The 18,387-nt window shown below is 42.8% G+C and overlaps 1 protein-coding gene across 2 annotated transcripts in view; it reads left to right on the top strand.

Moving 5' to 3' along the window:
• Ralb (v-ral simian leukemia viral oncogene homolog B) overlaps positions 1–17,826 on the top strand; it is a 41,384-nt gene extending 23,558 nt beyond the window's left edge. For both annotated transcript variants that reach the window (XM_005397650.2, XM_005397651.2), the window contains exons 2-5: positions 1,930–2,096; positions 10,055–10,263; positions 13,378–13,555; positions 16,296–17,826. In XM_005397650.2, the coding sequence (XP_005397707.1) occupies positions 1,983–2,096; positions 10,055–10,263; positions 13,378–13,555; positions 16,296–16,415 (621 nt within the window). In that variant the 5' untranslated portion in view covers positions 1,930–1,982 and the 3' untranslated portion in view covers positions 16,416–17,826. The remainder of the gene's footprint in view (positions 1–1,929; positions 2,097–10,054; positions 10,264–13,377; positions 13,556–16,295) is intronic.
• The last annotated feature ends 561 nt before the right edge of the window (positions 17,827–18,387 follow it).

Genomic DNA, 18,387 nt, shown 5'->3' with positions numbered 1-18,387 from the left:
ATCTCTGGTGACATGGTGATAGGTGCTTTTTAAAAGGTAGTTGTATGTTTTGTAAATTAGCTAACAGGATCATGACTTTTAATTTTAAGCATGTAGAAGACACTTCGCTTTCAGAATGCTTCTTGTTCAACTCCGTCCAGTCTTGTGATGTCATTTTTTTCAGATGTTGCTTTTGTGTGTGTTAAAATTGATCAAATAGTCCCTTTTTCTAATACATGATGTAATAGAAGTCCTACTTGTCCTGTGTGGTGATTTCCTCAGGTCCTGGAAGTTGGGGTGGTGGCGCTGTTGCCCCGCTTCCCCAGGGAGGTTTTGCTGTGTGATCAGCCTAGGTCTCCAGAGCTCCATCCAGCTGTTAATTTTTTGGCTTTAGGGGAGTGTTGCAGTTGCAGGTATTAGGGGAAGATCTCCCTATTTCAAGGACTCAGGCAAATAAGCCTCTTTGTTCTTGTCTCCTGTTGAGAGACACATATTGTTCCTGCCTGTCCTTTGTCAGGTGTGCTCCTTCCAGGATCTTGGCTTGTCAATTCTGAATGGCGAATGTGTTCATTCTAACTCCTCCCTCGCCTGTGTGTTGAGTCTCCTAGCCCTGGGAGTGTGATCTCCTACTACCAAGAGCAGCAGCCACCCAGGACAGCAGGGACAGTAGCCTATTGCTGGATCTCCCCAGTGGGGTGCTTTTCTTTTCTGGAGCTTGCTGTACATAGAAGAGCAGCTCTCAGCTGTGGCTGCCTGCTGGAGGCACCTGGGTGTCTGTACATTTCCCACACCCAGGCTGCACCCGTGCCAGCCCATCCCTAATGTGTGCTAAGCCCTGTGTTCAGGCATTTTATGTATGTCATCTCATTTGATGGTTCCTAAGAACCATCCTGCAAGGTAGATGGCAGTTCATCTTTGCAGATATGAAAACTAGCTTGGAAAAATTGAATAATTGGCTCTAGGTCACACAGCTCACAGATGGTAGAATCAGGCCCAAGAGACCCCGGGCCCTGGCCTTTCACATTTTGCTGAGGTGTATATAAAGTAAAGGCTTTTAAATTTTCCATACAAATTTGTTAAAGGTTAGCACTCACTTAGAATAGGTTCTGGGTATCTGTGACATATATTTATTGAGAATACTGTATGTCTCATAATGCCAGGACTGCTGTGTACATTTTGTCTTCTGACAGGACAAACATACCTGATTATTTTTGAAGAACTTTAACTTTCTTAAATCCATTAAATAAACTTAGGGTAAATAATATGTTTAACTCTGGCCTGTGTCATGAGGGATGCTTTTTACTAAAAAAAATTTTTTTTTTTGGTACCGGGAATGGAACTCAGGACCTCGAGCTTGCCAGGCAGGTGCCATGCCACTGAGCTATACCCCCAGCCTGGGATGCTTTTTATATAAAACAAAACAAAACAAAACATTTGCTTGTCCCTCTTCCACTCATTCCTTAGTGTGCATGGAGGCAGGTTGTGTGTGTGTGTGTGTGTGTGTGTGTGTGTGTGTGTGTGTGTGTTGGGGAGGAAGCACAAGGACAGGAAGAGGAGAGAGAAGAGTTAGGGGTTGAGGACCCAGGCCACTAGGGGAGAGGTAGGGACTTGGAGCCATGCGGTCACGCTACCTGGGGAACCCCATGGGGGATGGATTGCCCTTAGCGAGGGTTCCTCTTTACCCTCACCTTGCCCGCTACGCCCAGGTGCTGCAGACAGCAGCATGCAAAGGATGCTCCCACTTCTCATCCTGGCTTCCCTCTGGCCCTGCTCTGTGGGGTGAATGACTTTTAGAGTGGCTAGAGGTGTTTATCTTTGCTGAAAGCCTAGAAGAATCATTCTCTGTTAGAATATCTGGGGTCAAGCTTTTCTAGACTAAAGGGATGTTAATTTTATTTCACCTGAGTGGAAAGCAAACTGCCCCTAAGTCTTCGTCTTTGTCATTCACAGCTCTCCAACTGGGTCTTCTGTCTGTGTGTCCCCCACCTCAGAAAACGGGCAAGATGGCGGCAAACAAGAGCAAGGGCCAGAGCAGCTTGGCCCTGCACAAAGTGATCATGGTTGGCAGTGGAGGGGTTGGCAAGTCGGCCCTGACGCTTCAGTTCATGTATGACGAGGTAAGACGCGCCTGCGCAGACTGCTTGCATGACCACGTCTGCTGTGGCATGTCCCTGCCCCAGCTTCTGAGCTGTCCCGTGTTGCATGGGGTGCATGAGCAAGGTCGTGTGAAGGTGGTTTCTGAAGAGCTTGCTGGGGGCTTCTTACCACAGAAGCTCCGGTTGTTGATCCTAGCTGGTAACTTCGGCTGTGGCGGGATGTGAGGAGTCTTTGCTCACGTGGTTTTCATTGTTGTTCTGTGAGGAGGAGAGCGAGACCTTTGTACAGGAGCCATAGTATTAATCTTGCTGTCCCCCAAAGGTCCTGTGTTGGAGGCTTGCTCCTCACCTCGGGCATGACAAGAGGTGGTGGGGCCTTTAGAAGGTGGGGCCTAGGGAGGAAATTAGGGCCTTGGGCACATGCTGAGGGGGTATGGGAACCTGTCCGTTCCTGTTTCTTCCTTAAGTCTTGGTCTCCATGAAGTGAACAAGTGCTGAGTGTGCTCCTGCTGTGATTGCTGCCTTGCCACAGGCCTGGAAGCTGCAGGGCCTTCTGTCCATAGGCTGAAACCTTGGAAACTATGAGCCAAAACAAATTTCTTCATTTATGTTAGGTGTTTTGGTCACAGAAATAGAAAGTAACTAATGCAACGTGTATTTCTAAAGAACATCTCAGAGAGTTAGCTTTGTGCCTGGTCACTCTGGGGAGAGAAGGAAATGGGGGCTGAGTTGTCGTAAGAATCTACTTGTTCCCCAAGTGATGGCTATCTAGCTCTGCCTGATTCCCCACGCACAGGGCAAAGTTTGCACCATCCTTGACCCAACTGCACACCACTTACTTAATGTGGTTAATAGGACTGGTGCTGAGCCCAGGGTGACAACATGACCTTGATTCCTATGGCAACCAGAGTCCCTGCTGGGCAGCCCCGTGCTGGAACGTGAGGCTGAGGGAGTGCAGAGAGCCTGTGCCTCAGGACTTCTCCTGGGCGTGACATCCGCATGGACAAAGAGGTGCCAGAATTGGGAAGGCCTCTCTCCACAGTTGGGAAGGCCTCTCTCCCTTTCGGTTAGACTCTTCGTCGGCCCCACTTCTTGTCATGTTGGGTGTTGGGGGAGAGGCCTTGGGCATTTTTGGCATCTGAGGAAAGTTGATAGGTTTAGGGGTAATTGGGGAATGGTGGTGTAATACATGGAGGTTTGAAGATGCTTTCCTGTGTGGTTATTACCCACCCCCTGAGCTTACTTGCTGGCGTTACGATGTGAGGTACAGGTCTGGGTGGCTCCTGCTGTGAACGGGTCCTGTGGTCCCTGGTGCTTCAAGTGTGGGGACAGTGAAGGAGAACTAGGAGCGAAACAGATGGAACTGGAAATTGGTCCTGAAAATTCTCCCAGGTCTTACAGTGAAGCTTGTTGGAGGTTTTCTAAATGTGGCAATACAGTTAGTCCCCATGTGTCTGTGAAGGATTGGTTCCAGGACCTTCCACAGGTACCCAAACCCACAGATGCTCCAGTCCCTTTCTAAAGTGGTGTTGTGTTTGCAAATCAGTTATGATTACTTTTCTCATTCTTGATAAATGTTTATTTTTGTATTCCATAGTATATGTGTAATTTTGAATTATCTTTTTAAGGAGGACCCCCCCAAATGAATAATCACTGGGTCAAAACTTGGGTCCCCTCCTGGGCCTTACCCCCTATATCTTATGTGGGAAGCTTTTGAGGCTGATACTACATCCTTTTATCTTAAACTATGGGTCAAGCTAGCAGAATCTGCTGAATTTAACCAAAAGAATTTTGCTTAATAACTTGTAAGTTGCATACTTGAAGTTCCTCGTTTTTCTTTTATAACAGAGGCTGGAGAAAGAGAGTGAGGAAAGGAATTAGAGGGGGGAAATAACAGGAATTTGGATGTGGTGGTTAATGGTGGGGGCGGGGTTATCTCCACAAGGACTGTTTGACAGCGTGCGGAACCATTTTCCTTTGTCGTGACTGGAGCGGGAGGATACTGCTGGCATCTAGACGGTCAAGGCCAAGGGTGCTACTCAACATCCTGCCATGTGCAGGACAGCTTCGTAACAAAGAATTATCCAGTACAAAGCACTAATAATACCGTGGCTGAGAAACTCTTTAGAGGCTGTTACTTTACAGTTTCTGTTACTGCATCAGAATACCTAAGAGTGGGAAATTTATAAAGAAAAGAAGTTTATTTTGGCGCATGGTTCTGGAAATACAAGAACATGGTCCTAGTATCGGCTTGGCTTATGTTGAGGGCCATATGCTGCTGCATCATAACAGAAAGCGGAAGGACAAAGAGGGAGGAGACAAGGGGCCAGGCAGTTTATAGCAACCCACTCTTGTGATAACTTGCCTACTCTTGCAAGAACTACTTTCATCCCTCCATGAGGATACATCTCTCTTAACCTAATTGCTTCTGAGTGTTCAGCACTTCTTACCATTACATTAGCAACTCAGCATGAGTTTTGGTGGGGACAAGCCACAGCCACGCCACAGCAGAGCTGTGGCAACTGAGAAGAAAGATTCCTATAGTGTAGGTGATTAAGAGGCCTCAAAATGCCAAATCCAAGAGCAAGTTTGGAAACAGAGCCCAAATCTCCCTTGACACTAGGATCTGTTCTGCTCAGAGCAGCTGCACAGGAGACTGGGAGGCCTACTCGGCATGCTTTGTTTTTTGTGTGCATCTACACATGTGCAGATGGTGAGAGGGGCGGGGAAGAGTGCAGCGGAAGCATCGAGAGTTTTTCCTCTCCTTCCTAGCTTCTTCACAGGGAAGGGAAAGCTCTGTGTGACCTTTGGCTGTTTTTCTTGTGAGTGAACATATTTGAGGATCAGAAAGCAGCAGTTACTGCAGAAATGGTAAAATAAAACTAGGACAAAGAAAAAATAGAAATGCAGTGATGTGTATGTGGGGGAGTCTTTAATTGATTTCCTAAAACAGGGCTGTTTGGTAGAACCTTCTGCAGTAATGAAAATGTTCTATATACTGTTTAATCTGTGTGGCTGCCATGCACTTGAACTATGGCCAGCGGCTATCAAATTACACAAGGTAGTTCCACAGTCATAGTTTTGGAGCTTGAGGAGATCCTAGCAATGCTTCCCAAAATTAGTTTATCCTAGGATTTCCTAGGAGACCTTTTTTAAAAAGTCCCTTCTGAATAACTTTTCTGGAACTGAAAACTGGGGCTCCCTCTTTACAGTGCTCTCCTGGTGATTCTGAGGTGAGAGCAGATGCGGTAATTCCTGCCTGAGCATTCTAGGGTAGCCAGATTTCACAGAAAAGGAAACTGAGTTCACTGAGGGTATCAGCTGACAAATTTCATGGGCCATTCAAACTCTTCGTTCTTCACCCAGTGCTTTACCCTTAGGTTAAAATTTGTTTAGCTTATATGACAGAATTTTCATAGAGATTAGATTATGGAAGGAGCCACTGTCTTTATTCATTTCTAAATTCTAACTTTGACAGTAATTAGAAGGAACTGCTACTATGGGGGCAATCAGAGATTTTTAACCCTATCCTTAGACTAGCATCCTTGAAAATGTATTCATCATCTTTCTACCACTATAACAGATTCCTAAGATAATCATTTATAAAGAGAATCAGGTTATTTTGGCTTATGGTTTTGGAAGTTTCAGTCTGTGGTCAGTTGGCCCTGGCACTTTGGGGCCCCTGATGAGGCTGAGCCATGGGGGTGGGGTGGGCCTGGCAGAGCAAGACTGCTGACCTCATGGCTGGGACACGAGAGAGAAAGGATGAGTCACAGTCCTTCAGGAGCATGCTGCCAGTGACCTGAAGGCCTCCCTCTGGGGCCCACCTCCAAAGGTTTCACCCTTCCCAGAAGCTCCACAGAGTGGAGACCTTATTTTTAACACTAGGGCCTTTGGGGATGTTCCAAATCCAAACTCTAGCAGAAACGTTTAGCTTCTTACTGTTGCTGGGAGAATGAGGCTGGGGATGAGGAAGGTTCAGACTTGGTCTCCCGAAAGACCATAGACATGGCTCAGGAAGGAGTGTGTGAAGTGTGTCTTATACTTGTGCATCTGAACTGGAATTGCATGTATTTCTGAAAGGCCTGGAGAAGATTAGTGTAATTCATGTTAGTAGAAACAAAGACAGATTCCTGTTTCTACCCTGTAAAATCAGGGTTGCAATAGAAGGTTCTAACAGTACTCTTGGTTTTCTCTTAGTACAGAGGTACGCAGGCTTCTCAGGCCGCTCTGACTCCTATGTCAGTGGGATCTGTGGGCCTCTGGCTGGCTTCTCCTAGCGCTAACCAGTACACAGCCAAGCTGTTCTGTGGTGTGCAGAGATTTTAAGTGAGGGGTGGTTTTTTTGTTAAATTTGTGTCTTTGGAAAGGAGTTAAAAGGACACTGTTGTGAAGCGTATGAAAGTTTTCACATTGTCTATGAACATAATTATTGGTATGAAATTAAGATAAACAAGTATTACAATATTTTAGGATTTTTATTTTTAGATTTAAAATCACTTGAAGTTTTAGCCATTAATTGTTAATACAAAGCTCTTTTTAGGAGTATTATTTGAAGGACCATTTTTCCCTGTTGATATATTTTCTAAGTTATAAGTTAAAAAAATTTTGTTAGAACTTCTAACACGTAATTCACATAGCCTGAAATTCACTTTTAAAAATTGTACAGCTCATGTTTTGTGTATTCATATAGATGTGCAGCATTCACCATTATCTAATTTTCATCACTGCCCCCCCAAAATCCCACCCATCCATATCAGCTGTTATTCCCTGTTTTTGTTTTCTCCCCGCCTCCTGGCCTGAGGCAACCACTCTCTTTTTACACATTGCTTTTTGTGGTCGTTGTGTATAAATGAATCTCTGTATGCTACCTTCATGTCTGGCTTATTTCACTTACCATAATGTTTTGAAAGCCCATCCATACTGCAGTATGTAACAGTATTTCATTCTTTTTTTTAAAAAAATTGAGATATGATTCACATAAATTTTACCCTGTTAAAGTGTACAGTGTAGGGCCGGGGATATAGCTCAGTGACATGAGCGCCTGCCTGGCAAGCACAAGGTCCTGAGTTCGATTCCTGGTACCAAATAAATAAATAAATAAATAAAGTGTACAGTGTAGTAGTTTCCTGTATACTCACTAAGTTGTGCAGCTGTCACCACTGTCTAATTCAGGAACATTTTCATCACTCTAACGAGAAACCCGATAACTATTAGCAGTCACTTCCTGTTATTCCCCATCCCTCGTCTGGGTAGCTACTACTAATCTACTTTCTATCTCCAAGGATTTGTCTGTTCTGGATATTTCATAAAATAGGCTTATACAATATGTAGCCTTTTGTGTTGGGCTGCTTTTACTTACCATAATTTGACAGTGTTCATCCATGTTGAACATGAGTCAGAACCTCATTTCTTTTTATGACAATAATATTCCATTGTCTGGATATACAGTTTTTGTTTAATTGTTCATCAACTGATGGCAATTTGGGTTGTTACTGCTGTTTGGCTATTTTGAGTAAGTTGCTATGAACATTTATGTGCAAGTTTTTGTGTACATGTTTGTCTTAAATATCCCAGGTATATGTCTGGATATCTGTGTATGAGGACTTGCCAAACCATTTTCCATAGCAGATGCACCGTGGATGATACGATGTTGAGCACTTTTTTATGTGCCTATTGGCTATTTGTGTATCTTCTTTGGAGAATCATCTCCCTAGATCCTTTGCTTTTATTTTTGTCCTGGGAATTGAACCCAGGGCCTCATACACACTAAGCCTGTACTCTACCACTGAGTACACCCTTGTTCTCTTTGGATCTTTTAAAATGGGCACTATTTATTGTTGAGTTTTGAGAATTCCTTGTAGATTCTGGAAATGTCTTTTATTAGATGTGACTTACAAATATCATACCTCATTCTCTGTGTTGTCTTCTCATGTTCTTGATAGTGTCCTTTAAAACAGGAAAGGTTTTAATTTCAGTGAAGCCAATTTGTCTGTTCTGTGTTGCTTGTGCTTTTGGTATTATATCTAAAAGATTTATGCCTATGTTTTCTTCTACAAGTTTGTAGTTTTAGTTCTTATACTTAGGTCCTTGATCTGTGTAGAATTAATTTTTGTATGTGGTAGCAAGTAGGGAGTCCAGTTGTACCAGCACCATTTCCTGTTTAAAAGTACATTGTTGCCATTAATTTAGTTTGTTTCTGAATTTCTTGATGTTTAGCATCAATAAGATTACTGATTTTGATACATAACATAAGGAAAATACCTTTGAAATGATATCTTTATAACTAAATAATACAACTATTGAAGGGAACTTTAATATTTCCTTGACTTTTTTGGAATGCATTTTATCAAAATACTATTCTAAAATTTTATGAATGAAATTCTTTTTCTGTGTGTCTTCATTGCTAGTGAGTATTCTGGTAGGCTTATTTGCTTCAGTTTTTCTGTTTAGCATCTTTTACATTTGCTTTTGTCCTTTCAGAGTGCCTTTTTGGCAAGTGCATATACATATCTAAAACTTATTGTCTCCCTATTTTCCTTGTGCAAACAGGGTAAACTATTACATTTTCAAGCTCTTTATATATTTGTATAGTTACCTTCCCCATTTTTTGTAGGTGCATAATACTGTATTCTGTGGGTCCCTCTTACTGGGCGTTGAGGAGGTTTTTAATTTTTTGTGATTATGCTCGATGCTGTGTTGAATTACTTTGTTCCTGTAGCCAAGTTGCTGGAGATGAGATTCCTAGCAGCAGGGACAAAGGATGAGGTACTTCTTTCAAAGGATGAGGTCAGCTTTCAGCTAGTTCCTCGCTCTAGGGCTTGTCCTGTTCTCTGCACACTGTCAGCACACCAGCATCTACCCCAGAGTGTGTCATTAGACTTGAAGGGTTTGCCCACTGGCAGGTGAAAAATGGTATCGCAGTGTGCTTTTAGTTTTTATTGGTGAGGATGAATATCTTTGCATGTGTTTAGCATCACGTGTATTTATTTTTATGTGAATTTTCATGTCCATTGTACATTTTCCCTGTTTGATTGTTGATATCCCCACCCCATTTCTAGGACTCTGTATTAGAGATAGTCTTTTGTAATATGGGTGCAAATATTTTTTTCTGTTTGTTATTTGCCCTTGTTTATAGTGTGCTGTGCCATGCCAACATTTGAGTATTTTTTCTTTTTTTAATGTAGCCTAATTTATCAATTTTTTCTTACATGGCTCCTGGATTTTGAGTCATAGTTAAAAAGGCCTTCTCTACTTCAAGGTAATAAAACGGTTTCACCCATGTTTTCTTGTAGTACTTGATTGGTTTTATTTTCAGTGTTTAATCTTTGACCCATTTGGATTTTTTGTTGTATATATTTGTTAGTGCATACTAATTTCATAAAACATTAGACCACATAGTAGCATTTTCATACATGTATGTAACATACTCTGAGCACATCTATTCCATTTGGAGTTTTATCATGTTGTAGTTTTTTAAGTACCTTACTTTTCAGATGATTTTTTATGTTTCTGTTAATTGTGAATAAGAGCTCCAATTTTACCCTTTTTTGGTGTTGATACTATAATTTTATACTGTACTGACAGTACTACTGCCAGGCATTCTGCTATGTGCTTGTTTTTCTCATTTGTAAAATGGAGATATTTGCTCCTGGTGTTTAAAGACAAAATAAAAAGAGTAGAACAGAGGTATAAAGAAGTGAAGTATTATGTAAATTGCTGTTTTTTCTTTTGTCTTCTATAAAAAAGTAAAAGTTTCGTAGCAAAATAATAAGACGAACAATTAATACACTGTATATCATTATCTTTGAAGTAATTCTCATGTTATTTTTATTTTATAGTGACTTATGCATAGTGTGGTAATTGTATGCACTCAAGGAATACTTAGTTGATTATATGCAAAGTACCTATATATCAAATTTTATTTTTGGACAGATTTTTTTAAAATGTAGATAATTACTGGTAATTTGTTTCCCCAGTTTGTAGAAGACTATGAACCCACCAAAGCTGACAGTTACAGAAAGAAAGTGGTTCTGGATGGAGAAGAGGTCCAGATCGATATTCTGGACACAGCTGGACAAGAGGACTATGCAGCCATTCGAGACAACTACTTCCGGAGTGGGGAAGGATTTCTTCTTGTGTTCTCCATCACAGAACATGAATCTTTCACGGCGACTGGCGAGTTCAGGTGTGTAGACATGCAATAGCCAAGACCCTATCACCTTCCCGCCACATGCAAGGAATCCGGTGCTGAGTGTAGTGGTAGAAGGTCGAGCTTGTTATTTAGGAAGAATTCTCTCTACAGTTTTTAGAGTTTTCTGCAGCTTGGCACAATATAGTGCCTCATCTTTTTGGACTTCTCTGAGGATTTGGGGATGTAAATTATCTTAAGAATTTTATCTCTGAAAGAGGACACAGCTGTTCCCTACACCCCAGAGCCTGTTATTCTGTTCATGTAAATTCTGAGACAGTGATTGACAAGACTTAACTGTCTTTAATTTTTTTCTTTAAATTTTACCAAAAAACAATTTTGATCTACTTTGTTGATGAGATGTTGGCAGAGAATGAGCAGTGTGAAGCGGAAGGACCACTTGCTGCTGCTGGGGGGACTCGGTGCAGTGGGCGGGAGGGGACTGGCTTGGGAGGAGGACAGCCTGGTTTGCATCCCCTTACCAGTACTGTGACCATGGTTGAGGCTTGTCAGCACTGGAAATTCTGTTTCTTTCTCTGAAAATGCACTTGTCAGTTGAGAAGTGAGATGCAGTGATGCATTTGCTTGTGAGCTACATATGGGCAGGAACCAGGAAACCCTTCATTGTCTCCCTATCCCTAGCCCTCCTCTGCATGATGTGGCCCCTAGTGCCTACATAGTGGGTGGGCTATTCACTGAACATTTTAGAATGTGTCAGTTAAAGATGCTTTCAGTTTCCTTTTTATTTTTTAAATAAGTAACCTTTGGGCATAATTTCTATCTTTTATAACTTTCTTTTTACCATGTACCCTTTCCGTTTCTATTATACAATTGTATTTTTTCATCTCCCTTTCTTATAAACATATCTGTGTCAGTCAACTTTCTGTTGCTGTGATAAAATACCTGAGATAAATAACTTAAAAGGAAAAGAGTCCATTTTGGCTCAGAGTTTCAAAGGCATTGGCTTGGTTGCTTTTGGGCCTGTGGTGAGGCAGCACATCATGGTGTGAATGTGTGGCAGAGGAAACCTTTTCACCACTATACATCCAGGAAGCAGAGAGAGAGAGGGAGGTGGGGGTGTGGGAAGAGAAAGAAGAAGGGCTAAAGCTCCGCTGTCCCCTTCAAGGCCACACACTCAGTGACCTCACTTCCTTGTACTGCATCGCATCTCCTAAAGGTTCCACCACTTCCAGTAGTGCTAGAGCTGAGGACCAAGCTTGAAACATATGGACCTTTGGAGGACATTTAAGATACAAACTATAACTATCCACGTCTACCCAGCTGATATTTTAAGATCCAGAAGTAGAGTCTAATAGGGCACTAAGGATAACAACCAAACAAAAAAGCAGTCATTTTTTTTCATTCTCTAGCAAGTTTGATCAGAAAGTAAGGTGATCAACCAAAGGCAAAATGAGGGGGCTAAATATCCCCTCATAGTTTGGAAGGAGACATCTATGAGCAAGGGAGGCCTCCAGGAGTGAATTTAGATAATCCAGTAGAGAGAATGCAAGGTGATAAGGCAGGGCCTCTGTTGTTTCACTTCAAAAAGTTGAATTCCCAGTGGGGATGTTTCTACTTCTGCATTCCAAAAAGGTGTGCCCTGGAGTTTTTATCTGCATTGAAACTTATAATATAGGGTAGCATTTCACAATAATAAAAATATTTAAAAGTGTTGCCATATAGTTAAGTACAGATATAAAATATTGTAAAATAAATGAACAGGAGGAAAAGTAGATCCTGAAGAGACCTATAAGCAGCTCTGTTATACTCTACATTTGAATGGGGTTCACAGAGAACTTAATGTGTGTGTGCTGCAGTTAGAATAGTAGAACTCATGAGAAGTCTTAGCAATTTTTAGACTTTTTAAAACAAAGGACTGTCCCCATTGGAGCAAAATAATGGAAGTGGAATATTTTAATTTCTTATTATTTGATTTTGCTTAATACTTTAGATAGCTGATTATTTTTATTGGAGATAAAGTTTAGTGTGCTGTACATAATGGTTTTTTTAAGATAAGACATTTTTGAAGTACTATTCCACAGGCATTGCAGTATTTCTTTGACATGTTTCACCTTAAAGTAGAAAAACAGTGTACACTGGAATGGGTACTGCCTGACATAGTTGTCCCCATTCTGTTGACTGGAACGTTTGCCATTCTGAGTGTGCTCTGAATGCTCAGCACTGTGTCTTACTGTGTGGGGGTGGATACAGTTGCCCTCTGGGTCTGCAGGTCCACATCCTCAGATCGCAACTATAGTTGGGCCTGTGATGGTTGTATTGGAATTGAACAGTACAAACTTCTTTTCCTTTCAGTTATTCCCTAAAAAATCTAGTGTAATGACCATTTACAAGGTGTTTACCTGGTATCAGTTGTGAAAGGACTCTAGAGATGACTTCATGTTTACAGAAGGATGCGTCAGTCATGTGCTGATATGACACCATTTGATAGAAGACACTTGAACATCTGTGATTTTGGTGTCCTCAGGAGACCTAAAACCAGTGACTCTTAGAGCCCGAGGGACAACTATACTTACAGATCTAAACCAAACAGAGACCTTCCACACACCCATACTTACTACGTGAGATTTCTTTGGATATTCTTGTTTTACTCTATTTTATAATCTATTTCACTGAATAAAAAATAAGTAAAAAAGCCCTACCTAACCTGATTTCAAGATCTACTGTTATGCTGTTACTTTTCACTTGGAAAACTAGATTATGGAGCTTTTACAGTCACAGATTTTTTTTTCTTCAGGGGAGTTTTTAAGCATTTGTGAGGAACTTCTAACTTTTTTTTTTAAATCCCAGATACTCGCAGGTCCCCCCCTTTAAGTGTGTTACCATAAACTGGGGACCCTGTTGGAATGCAGATGCCTGGATTCCTGTCCACAGGACTGTGGCCCACAGTCTGCACTTACAGAGTGTGCCCTGGGAGATGGGCACCAGATGCTCACTTGGGACTTGGGACGCCTTGGCCAGCTCCTGGCTTCGAGGAGCATGCTCTGAAGGGGTAGTCCCTTCTGCCTTAGGAAATTTATTTGAGATGTGTTGGTGAAACCAAGTTCTTATCTTGGCTTTCTCTGTGGCCATATTTTCGGTGTGACACTGCAGGGAACAGATCCTCCGAGTGAAGGCTGAAGAAGATAAAATTCCATTACTCGTGGTGGGAAACAAGTCTGACTTGGAGGAGCGGAGGCAGGTGCCGGTCGAGGAAGCCAGGAGCAAAGCAGAAGAGTGGGGCGTGCAGTACGTGGAGACGTCGGCCAAGACACGGGCCAATGTGGACAAGGTAGCTATACTCTTGGGGTGTGTCTTGGACAGATTTTGGGTGGAGCAGAGCAGAGCTTTTTTACTAGTTTGGTTTTGAAGGTACCATGTGTGGGATGTAGGCAAGGACTGTGATTCCTTCTGCTCTCTTGGGCATTACAGTGAACGGCCCGGGGAGAGTCTGACACTGTGTCTAAAGCATTTGGTGGGTTCCTTCCCTTTGCCATTAGGCTTGGTGAGTGGATGCTCACTTTCGGCAGTGCTTGGGAAGTGTGGCAGGACGAGGCCATTGGTTTGTGAAGCCAGTCGGAAGGGGACTGAGCTTGTCAGTGCGCTCTTCTCCACAGCTTGGCACTGGTTGGGGCAGGGCTGGTTGTGTCAGGCGGCTGCTTACATCGCCTTGAAAGCAACAGGCCACTTCTTGTTTTTGCTTCTGTTGAATTATCTGATGCAAACGGTTAAAGATGTATTCTTTTCACCTTACTAATTATTGCCAGAGCTGGATGTTCTGTCTTTATCGTTTCACCTCGGATTAGAACATGCTTTCAGGAATTGACCCTGGAATCTCCTCTCTCTCTCATCCCATCCTGAGACTACTTCTTCAGATTTCTGAAGCCAACAAAAGTGATCATGACCACGATGAATGTTGACAGCTTGAAAATCTGCCTTCCAGGGGTGGCTGTTGTTAGGCTTTTTTTTCTCTCTTTCTTTTACATTAAAGTTCAAGGTGGTTTCCACAAAGCTAAAATAAGCGATTTAAAGTTGAGGCTTCTCTCCTCCTTCACCGTGTGTACTGGCTCTTACCTCTCATCACCCACACTCCTGTAAGGTCCGAGCACAGAGCATGTGGTGCCAAGCAGGGGCTGAGTCTGCTCCGTGCTGTGTGGTGGCGGCAGCATCCCAGTCCCCCAGATCCCTTTTTCTGTGTCTGTTTTGGAAAGAGGTAATTCCCCTTCGCTTTGTACCTGATGAGGAGACATTTTTAATCAGGCTTTGCTGTAGCCGGAAGTGACGCTAGAGGGGCGGTGGGGTTCGGAAGTTGGCTGGGTGCGCCTCACTCAGAAGTGAGCAGCGGCACACCTATGTTTTCGGCCGCAGGGTCAAGTGTGCTCCCTTGTCAGCTGCCTTTTCTCGGTGCTGTCTTAACTCTTGTGTGGATTCTTGTGCTATTCAGAATCTCTCCCTTTCAGATTATTTCCTAGCTGTGGGAAACACCCAGGAAATCCAGATACATGTTTCATTTTTTAAAAAGCAGAGAGACTTTCTCAGCATGGGACTGCTGCTGTGTATTTGTGATGGCCAGCCTGGCAGGGGGAGGGGGCTGTCACACAGCTGTCACCTCCTCCGCTGGACCAGCTTGACCTGCCCAACAGGAACCAGCAGAAACTTATGACTGGCAGCATTGTATTCACTGGTAAACAGTTTACAAAAAGAAGGCTGCTGATAAGATCAGCTGATGAACAACTTTGTCATTTTACGTTGGATGCACTCCATTTCTCTCTTCCTGCTCACATTTTTAGGGTGGAAAGAAAAACTTGTAGCATTTAGAGCTGCTCACGGTTGTTCTCATGGCCATGTCCTTTCCTGAACGGTTGGCAGAAAGGGGTCCTTAGGTCACCCTGAGCCAGCTTGAGGGTCCCTTTTCTGTATCTGGGGCTCGTGGTTAATGCAGGCGGAGTCCCACACTCCAGAAAAATGATCTTGCCTTTCACCAAGAAGAAAGTCTGAAAATAAAAGATAGGAGCTGGCAGTATCATGTGGCTGTCCAGAGATAAATGCCTGTGCTCCCTGCCACGCTTTCTGTCTCCCTCGTTCTCTGTGCGAAATCTCAGCCTCCTTTTGTCGGAGGCATATTTTGTCTGCTTGGCGTAATCAGGCCTCTAGCGTAGTTGCTCGTAGTCGAGGGCAAAACCCAAACTATTGTGACAAATGATAATCTTTATTTAAATAACACTCTGACATTTAGAGGCCATGTCTCATCAGTTCTTGATAAAGCGCTCCGGTCAGCTAACACGGTGAGGACCGAAAGTCAGGCTCTGGGTGTATGTGAGGGGTTACCGTGATAAGGCGTCTTGCTTCATCCCTGGTCCCATAGTACAGGAGCTGTCCACCTGTTCCTCCTCACACTGCCTCCCCAGTCTGCCGGTGTGGAGTCTCCCTGGAACATGTCACATGGGATGCTATTTCAGCCTGTGCAGGGCCCCTCCCCACAAGGATTACATGAGATGTAGTTATGCTAGGATCAGTCCTTTTCTTTTCTGGTGGTTGGAGATACTAGAAAGTCTGAGTCCCACTGCCCCTCTCAGTATTTGTAAATTTCGTAGTTTTGGATTTGTTCTTGGCAAAAACATTTTTTACTCTTCATTATACTTAAAAGATCTTATCATTTTGAGAACAGCTGTTCTTGTCCTTATTATGTATTCAATATCTTGACTTTGTTCTTAGCCACCATTGTACAGTGTGAGCAGAGGAGTTTAGTTTGTAGAATTCGAATGTTTTTGGGGCTGGGGATGCAGCTCAGGGGTAGAGCACTTGCCTAGCATGGATGAGGCTATGGGTTCTATCTCCAGCGCCACTCAAACATGCTTTTGAGATCATTCATACTTGCTCTAGACCCTTTGTTGTGAATGGTTTATAATGGTTTATAAAAATAAGTTTGGTGTTCTCTGTGTAAAAATGCACCTGTATATCCTGCCCAGTTGTTTCACTAAATCACTAAGTGGGTTTTTCCTGTTCTTTCTAACCTTCCTCCCTGCTCCCAGGTGTTCTTTGATTTAATGAGAGAAATCAGAGCAAAGAAGATGTCAGAAAACAAAGACAAGAATGGCAAGAAAAGCAGCAAGAATAAGAAAAGCTTTAAAGAACGATGCTGCTTGCTGTGAAGACCAAGCTGGTGGCTGGAGCCCGTGCTCCGAGGACGTGGGGCTGGGCCAGGGAGCTGAAGGCTGCGGTCGACTTCTCGTTGTACTTCCTGCTCTCCCCGACCTGTTCATCTGCACTTCTGTAAATGGGAAAATACTTGTGAATCAGTGGCTGGCAGAAGAAACAAGCCCTTGTCCATGCAGTGGACCAGCTGCTTTGTCAGGAGCTTCAGAGTTTCTGCTCTTCCTCCCTCTTTCTTTCCTTCCCTCCAGACAGCTTAGGTAGATAGGAGGTTGTAGGTTGGAGACGGTCAAGTGTAGATTTTTAAAAAAATATTGTAATAATATCTTACTTTTCCCTACTTTTATAACTTTGCCATCTTTTTTTTTTTTTTTTTTAATAAAATTGTCTTTTTAGGAGATTTTGGAAGAGGAGGCTGTAGTGACTCTCTAACCCTTATCAATTTAACAGAAAAATATAGCAAGCTCTAGTGACACTTGGCAAGTCCCAGAACTTTTTAGATAAGTTTCTTGGCAGTACCCTCTGGATCTGAAGCATAGCTAGAAAGATGAACTTGAATTAGGCCAAACAGGTCAACACCAGGATCTTAAATCTTCCTCATATGTGAAACATGAAAGTTGTAAGTTGTTTTTTTCATGTTTAGATACTGGCCAGCTACAGTCTACATTGGCTCTTTTTGTCCTCAGCACCCTGATTGTTGTGTAGGGAACTATTTTGGAGTGGTAGATTGAAGAGGCGTGTACTGTACAAACGACACGCTGTTGTAATCAGTCCCTTCTCAAGCCCTGTGGTGAGGACTCTCCTACCTGCCAGCCGCCTGGCGCGGCCCCGCCTTCTCACCCATAGCCTCAGCCCTGCCCTCATCTGTTTTGTTCAATGTCAGATGAATCTTCTGAAAAATGTGATGACTTAAAATCATATCCTAAAATCATGAAGCCAGAGCCCGTACCCAACCTGCTACCTCTCATAGAATTGCTCAGTGATTCTAAATTTACAATGAGAAGAAGTAGGGGAGATAAGCCATTGCCCCATTACCTCTGAGAATTGGCTACTGTTTGTAATCTGACTCTTTTCTGAGATACTCATGTAGTTAGAAAAAGATTTGTATGAGGAGAGATCATTCATCCTTCTTACTGTATCAGTATTCTAAACTCAGCAATCAGAAGCATTCCCATCGGGAAAGGGTCACTGTGACCAAAGCCTGGCCTTCAGCACGTTTCCCCCCACTGTTCAGAAGTGAATGTTTAGTGTTTAGGTGCCAAAAGTGAATTGGGGTGGGGAGAGCGGGAGCCTGTGGAATTTAGGGTTATTACAGAGATTGTGGAAATGATGTTCTAACTCCTGGAAACCAATCTGGCATCACCTCCCAGAGAAACATCTTTTTCAATAAAAAAAAAAGCAAACACAGTTTTTTCAGAATCTCAGCCTTTTTCTTTTATCCCCTTGTCATATGCATAAAATATAAGTGATTAAAAAAAACTGACAGTAAGTCATTCATTATTGTACTTATCAGATAGTCTGCAAAATCAGACAAGCCATGTTTCAATTAATCCTTTGAATTAGGAAATGAAGTTACAAATATAAGCTGGGTGTGGTGGCACACACCTTTAATCCGAGCTACAGGGGTGACTGAATAGGATTGCCAGTTCAAGGCCAGCCTGGGCAACCTAGCCAGTTTCAAAATAAAAGATCTGGGAATATAGCTCAGTGCTAGAGTAGTTGCCTAATATGCATAAGGCCTTGGGCTCAACCCCCAGTAACTCTCTATTATAAATTGTAATTTTAATTTAGGAGAGATTACTGTTCTTACTAAAATTATAAAAGTTGGGCCAGGCATGGTGGTACACGCCTGTAATTCTAGCACTTGGGAAGCTGAGGCAGGAGGATTGCTGGGAGTTCAAGGCCATCCTGAGTTACATAGTGAGTTCAGGACCAGCCTGAGCTACATAGCAAGGTCCTGTTTCACAAAAC

This window comes from Chinchilla lanigera, unplaced genomic scaffold (genome assembly GCF_000276665.1).
Source record: "Chinchilla lanigera isolate Chin_1 unplaced genomic scaffold, ChiLan1.0 scaffold00058, whole genome shotgun sequence".
Lineage (NCBI taxonomy): Eukaryota > Metazoa > Chordata > Mammalia > Rodentia > Chinchillidae > Chinchilla > Chinchilla lanigera.
Note: the sequence above shows the minus strand (reverse complement) of the source record. Positions and strands in the feature narration are given on the sequence as shown.